The sequence below is a fragment of the Parasteatoda tepidariorum genome, chromosome 9, assembly GCF_043381705.1.
Source record: "Parasteatoda tepidariorum isolate YZ-2023 chromosome 9, CAS_Ptep_4.0, whole genome shotgun sequence".
In the NCBI taxonomy this organism is placed as follows: Eukaryota; Metazoa; Arthropoda; class Arachnida; order Araneae; family Theridiidae; genus Parasteatoda; species Parasteatoda tepidariorum.
In genome coordinates, this window is record NC_092212.1 from 46,892,876 (window position 1) to 46,899,923 (window position 7,048).

The window sequence follows — 7,048 nt, forward strand, 5'->3', positions numbered from 1 at the left end:
ATTTTAAATATAAGAGAGAAGTGGATTCGAATTCAAAGGAAGGCACTGGCCCACCCTGGGCTGTCTAGCCAGATATGATGATGATGATGATGCAAGTTAAATCTGTTGGGTCACAAAGTTCACCATATTTCCATAACAAATATCTCTGAGGGTACTAAATTGGAGATTGATCGTTCTCTGGTTCAGATCAAAATTCACAATCTTTGGAGGAATGAATGGATCTACCCCATAAACAGGCAGTAATGTGCGTGTGAATGAAATCATATTCTTTGCAATACCACTGAAAAGCTTAATCTGCCTTAAATTTGCTTGGTTTCATCAAGATAGCTTGCTGGTATTGGCAAGTGGTATTAGAAACAACAAAACAATGTGTTACATTACTTGATTCTTATATTCTTCTTGGGGCAAACAATCCACAACATCTACACAGCCTAGTAAACATCCTGTAGGATATGTTTGAGGAAAAGCACAGTAACCTGTAAAAAAAAAAAAAAATTTTTTTTTACAGGAATTAAAAAAATATACTATTAAAATGCTAATTACTGTTAAGCAAAAACTAATGTTTAATTTCATTTATTGTTCATTTGAGTTATTTTATTATTGGTTACTTGAGCTGCAATAACACAGTAAAGACACTGAGCTGTAAATAGTGAAGAATTGAGAATTTTTATCCCCAAGGCAGCTTGAAACCTACTCAGCTTCATATCAATGGGTATAAGATTGTCCAGAAAGCAAAGATTGCTATGGAGCACAATGCTAACGAAATGTCTTTAATCACATCAACGGTCACTAAATTGTGGAGTCTTACGCATATCCATCCGGCATTGTTTGTACTGCCATTAACTAAATCCAGGCATTTTTTGATAATCAATTATTTACTGCAATATACAAATGGCAAACTTTTGTTATTTGTTAAGGTGATTTATCCCCTTTCTTCTCATTCCCGTGAAAATTATTCCGTGAGGTTTCGCCCTCTATTTCTCGCTCCAGTGATATTGACGGGCTGGAGTGTTCAGAAGTAACGCGCCAATAAGAATAAAACATTCATTTCTTTTGCCTGGACAACTTTTTATTTCTCATTTTATACACCAGATGGCAGTACCAGGATATTCTTAAGGTAATTGTAGATAGTTTATTTTAAACTAGATGTCAGCACTAATTAAATACAAAAAAATAGGCACTTTTATGACAGTTTTCTTGAAAATTAACCGATCGTTTAGGAGTTATTGACGATTTTCGTCATGCAAACGGATATGTTTCAACCTCCATGGCCCTTTAGACCAGCAATTTTATTTTGGCCATGGAACCTTAAATCATCGACTTTCATATTGTCGTAATCCCAACTTATAAAATGTATCATCAGCAGTGAATGTATTAACCAAAAAGACTACAAATTAATTTGGATATATTTAGTGTGAAGAATCAAACTTCTTTATTGCATATTTACAATTAGGTTATAGGTCAGGGTTATGCCATTGACTTTCATTTGGCATATCCCTAACTTATGAAGTTTATCATCAACAGTGAATATATTAATCAAAAGGACTACAAATTAACTTTGATACATTTAATGTGAAGAATCAATCTTAATGAATACAATTAATGCTTAATGAATTACAATTAGGTTATATGTCAGGCCATTGAATCCAAAGGTCTGTAGCGGCTTCTAGTTTTGAATTTGCTTTTGGCATATGACAGGCCAGGTTAAGGTTGTAATAAGTTAAGGGTGAATAAAATAAGCTGAATTACCGTTTTCGAAAACAAATTGTTATAAACTAAGAGAACAGTTATCAGATAAACATAAATCTTTATTTTTGAATTTAGTTAGTTTGAATTTGTAAATATGTATGCAATATTTGTAAATGCATATCTTTTTCATAATTAACTTAATGTATTGCTATTAGAAACTAAAAATATGTTTTTTAAATTTTACTATTATTTTTGGCATTTTACATAAGTTCATAAAAAAAACCAAATTAATAAATAAATTATGGATTACTGGTTGGATACAAATATAATATTTTACAATTAATTACTGGTTATGAAAAATAGAAGTTCTAACTTTTAAAATCCCTGTCACCTCACCACAGAACCCTAGGGCTCCACAGAACACCTTTTGAAAACCACACCCCATAGACCAACAATGGGCTGTTGCAAGAATACTTTTTGTTTTTTTTTCAGTATTATTTTATGTGTTTGCTTAAATTAAAAAAATATAAAAATAGTTAAAATCCTAAAAAAATAGTTGTAAATGTTTTTATTATAGCTTGGTATATTAAGTACAAAAGAAAGAATTTTTATTGAATGTCTCCAATTAAAACTAAATCCCCTAAATTTTTTTTATTTATTTCCAAAGCACTAAATAGCATGATTATGTTCTTAGAAAGTACCTACAAGCAACAATGGTTATTTTCTTTTATTTGTAACTGTTGCATTTAATTTCTTTCACACTTAACTTTTAATGTGCATTTTCTTACTACCCAGTTCCAAATAGTGAATTACATGTTATTTTAATAAGTGAGTTACAAAAGAGGTTTGGGACAACTTTTAGAATAATATTCAGTACTGGTCTTAAGCTTGTTTATTGTTTATCCATGAAAAGATTCTTAATCATAGAATTTTGAAAACAAGGCATGACAATTATGGATCTTAGCAATGTCAACTTTCAGTAGCTATAACAAATAAAAAAATTTAAATTTTGTTTCAAGACAAATCTATCACCAATAAAATATCTCCCCAACCTTGTCGCCTTGAGTAAAAGGTCTCAATATCTGTTATTTCTTCTTTGATGGGAACTTTTCCAGCAGCATGTATCCACAGACGCCCTCTATAACTGGTATACCACACTCTTCCTTCATGCCTAGAAATAAACAATTAATTGGCTTAACTTATTTATATACAGCTAGACTATCTGGAAGATAAAACAATGACAAGATCACTCCAAGTTTAATTTTATGAGAGCAATAAAACATTTTATTATAGGATCACTTCAAAAGAAAATGTGGGGGCCGGGATAGCCTGGTCGGAAGGGTGCTGGGCCCATGTCCGAGAGTTCGAACCCTGCCGGCCGTAGACTCTCCGTGTAGTTGGTGACTGATGCATGTTAAAATTCTGTCGAGTCGCGAAGTCCTCCATGTTTCCATAACAAATCAATACCTCTGGGGTACTGGATTGGAGATCAATCGTTCTCTGGTTCAGGTCAAAATTACGATCTGTGGATGAATGAATGGATGGGTTTGCCTTATAAACAGGTGTGGCGAAGTCGAATTCTTGGCCATAGATGGCGCCACTGAAAAACAAGAATTGCCCACTATGCCTCAAATTAGCTTGGTTTCACCAAACAGGCTTGCCCCTGTGGCAAGTGGCACCAACCAAACAGAAAATGTGCTCATAAAACAGACTTGTTAAAAAAAAAAAGAAAATGACCAAGTCAATTTTATTTCCATATTTGATACTAAAAATTAACAAATATGCTAACGAAATTGGCCTTCAAACAGAAGCATAGAAATCAACTCTGAAAAGATCGAAGAGGTTGATTTTTTTGTTTATCTCGGAGCTATTGTTGATAAACAGGATGGAAGTAAGGATGTTTCTCAGAGAATCAGAAAAGCTAGATCCTGTTTTAGAGGTCTGTACAATTTTTGGAGAGCCTCAAATATAAAATTAAAAACAAAAGTAAATGTCTATAAGGCTGCCGTGCGTTCCATTCTTCTGTATGGTGCCAAATGCTGGAGTCCTGCGGAAATCAGAAAAGAAAGACTTTTCAAAATAGATGCTTAAAAATAATACTAAAAATCTTGTGTATTATAACAAATAAAGACCTTTTAACAAAAGCTAATATCCAATCTGTTGATAAAGAAACTTTTAAACGAAGATAGAGATGGCTCGCCCATATACTAAGAACAGATAGAAACAATCCTGCAAATGTTGCAAGCTCATGGGCGCCTGACGGAAAAAGAAAAAAGAGGGAGACCGGGACTAACATGGCAAAGATGCATTAAGGAAGATCTTAGTAGAGCAGAATTAACTGGATGGGAAGAAGGACGTTGCCAGGCCAAAGACGAGTGTGTGGAGAAAAAAACTCGAAGCCTTATGTGCCAGTTCGGCACAAAGAAAATAAGTTAATAGATATTACTGATAGTTTCTTTTAATATAAACTTAATAATAATATAACAATTTATACAGTTTTAAATAATAGAGAAAAATACACATTACATATTTTAAAATCTTTTAACAAATCCTAAAGAAAATATTTCAGAAAAAAGAATAATACTAACTATAAACTAGTAAAATTTTAAATTTGTATTACAAAACAGAGGAGTAAAATGAAAATAAAATATTTTAATCTTAGAATTTGACAATTGATACAAAAGAAAAAAAAAACCCTTTGAAATAAAACATCAAAGTTTAAAATCAGTTTAAAACTGATGAAATAAAAATAAAAATAGCAAAGTAGAAACACTAATGAATTATAGAAACAAATTAAAAATATATTTTGTACTTCTTGATTCCAGCAGTCAACAATGATGCATGAGGCTGATGCATACTGAGGCACATCCCTTCATCTGACATTTCTTGTAGCTCTTTATCTTGAATTCTTAATTTAGAACGTTTGTTGACACCTTCATCTATAGGAACTGCATCATAATAATCCCGATGACGTTTATCCTCGATAAACTAAAAAAATTTTTGTTTAAAAAAAACTTTTAATGTAAATAGCAAATCAATTATAGGAAATCAAAACCTCTATGACCAAGGTTATATTTATCCTGATACGTAACTTTTTAACTGACGTTTACTTAATTTCTTACCTTCATACTTTCGGAATTTTACTAGAAGATGGTGACTGGTTGTATGATAAAAAAAAATTCAATTTCTCTATAATAATCTTAACAAAGAGAGAATGTTCTTACAAGGGAATAACTCAAAGGAAAAGTGAATCCACATAAGACATCCTATACATACCTTCGCCAGAATTTTAAAATTGAAGGGAAAAAAAATGTGTAAAAAAATTATCATACAACTTTTATTTCTTTGATGATTGCAGTTGAAAACATTAATTCATTATTGTCACAGCCTGAAATAAAAATTAAAGCGACATGTTTTTAGCTAAAATATTTTTATAGCAACGAAAATTCCTATAAAAGAATTTTTAGTGATATAAATCTTCCAAAATATATTGAGCTAAGAATTTTAATACTTTTTTTTATTTTTAGATGTTTTATAAAAAAGGCATAAAAGTAAAAATAAAAAAGAAAGAATACATTTTAGATTATAAAATAAGGCTGAAAAAGATAAAATAATTAAAAAAGAAAACATTTTATTCTTGGAAATCATAATATTTTGTTTTAAATATCTTTTTTCTTTTCTTTGTCTCAACATAAAATTTTTAGAAAAGCATTTTTTAAAAAGTTATATTAATACATAATGGACGCCATAGCATTAAAAAAAAAAGCAATTTAAAATTTGTTAACAGTGACAATAGCAAGAATACGGGGGAACTGGAATTTCCTTTCGAAAAATTAACATATTGGAAATACTTTTTTATGTATATATATATATGAATGACTGAAATGCTATCAACATGCATACCAAGTTAAAACAATAATTTGCTATCAATATTTGTTTACCGTAAATTTTACAACACTATTTCAAGTTTTACCAGAATAGAGAAGATAAGTATTTTTTTAAAAGAAAAAAAAAATAGTTCAGTGGAAAATTGTCCGAAACAAAACATTTTGTTATGTAAAAAATAATTCTGTATCAGATTTTAAAAATGTACTATTATATTAACAATATTTTGAAACAGGTAATTCAGAGAGTCTTAAAATATTCTTAAATTTTTACCTAATATAAGCAGTAATTAACAAAAATAAACAAGAATCATTGAAAATATTTTTTTTAAATGACAAGCGTGAAAAATTACAGTATTTTAGTGTACCCTCATAAAAAAGATACACATTTCTTTAAAATTAAAATAAAAGATTATTTTAGCTGGTTATCTTAGTAACTAAAAAGGGTGATATATTAAAATATTCTCTTGGTCTTGAAAGAACTTGATATTTACAGCTATAACTAGAACACATTTTAACTTCATGATCTTGACATTTAAATACAATTATATCAGATTTCAGAAATTTTTTCTTATACTAAAAATATTCAGAAATTAATTGAGTTGACACTTTTTTTGATAATGTAATGTAAATGTTTATAATGTAAGGAAATGTAAAATATTCTGAATTGAAATAATTTTTTTTTTTTTAAAAATGCAAAAAGGTGCAAACTTTATTCGGTAAGAAGTCACAACATTTTTATAAAAAAGGCTATCAAAACAATTTTGCAATTTACTAATCTTTGATAAAATATACCTTAACATTAAATTAAAAACACATAAAAAGAACTATTCAAAAGGAATACTATTATTTTTTAATCCTCTAGCTTACGTATATTTAGGTAGATGAAAATATATATACAAAACAAAAAGAATACACTAAAATCCATTAAATTCCGTATCAGAATCAGATTCTCAGCAAAGTTCTGCTCAGTTATCGGAAGGTCCAGACATGCATCATCCTCACTTTTGATGTCTTCTTCCTTATTTGTGTTATCACAGACTAAATGACCTTCACTCTCATAGATATTGTTACTGATGCAATATTTTTTAAAAGATAAAATTACGACAAGGAAAGGTATATGCTTTTTTTACCCACTGTGCAACCATTACTAGATCTTTTCGTTACTATAAGAGAGTGGGTATATTTTAATTTCCAAGCATTGCATGCCTTATTTATTTTTTAACATTGGCTTATATATATATGTATATGTGCTCCTCACACTATTGTATTGATATATTTTGCTTTGGCTATGTTGATACAATATTAGAAAGCACTCTTTTTTGAGGATATAATCGTGTGGGCTGATGAAAAGATTATATCTTTTATTTTCCGAATTTTTAAAATAAAATTTTATCCTTTTTTTTCCAGTTTGTTATTTTTTTATTATTATTTTCTTTTCCCCCCCTTTTTTCATATGTCTGTAATTTTCCTTT

General features: G+C 29.5%; 1 protein-coding gene across 5 annotated transcripts in view; it reads right to left on the reverse strand.

Annotated features, from left to right (window-relative positions):
- Nucleotides 1–7,048, reverse strand: part of LOC107438875 (activating signal cointegrator 1) — a 27,518-nt gene that overhangs the window by 7,995 nt on the left and 12,475 nt on the right. For 4 of the 5 annotated variants that reach the window (XM_071184846.1, XM_043042503.2, XM_043042502.1 and 1 more), the window contains exons 5-6: nucleotides 4,502–4,677; nucleotides 2,742–2,860 (exon numbers count right to left, since the gene is read on the reverse strand). In XM_071184846.1, coding sequence (XP_071040947.1) covers nucleotides 2,742–2,860; nucleotides 4,502–4,677 — 295 coding nt within the window. Of the gene's footprint in view, nucleotides 1–381; nucleotides 477–2,741; nucleotides 2,861–4,501; nucleotides 4,678–7,048 lie in introns of all 5 variants that reach the window. The other variant, XM_043042507.2, reaches the window with a different exon arrangement.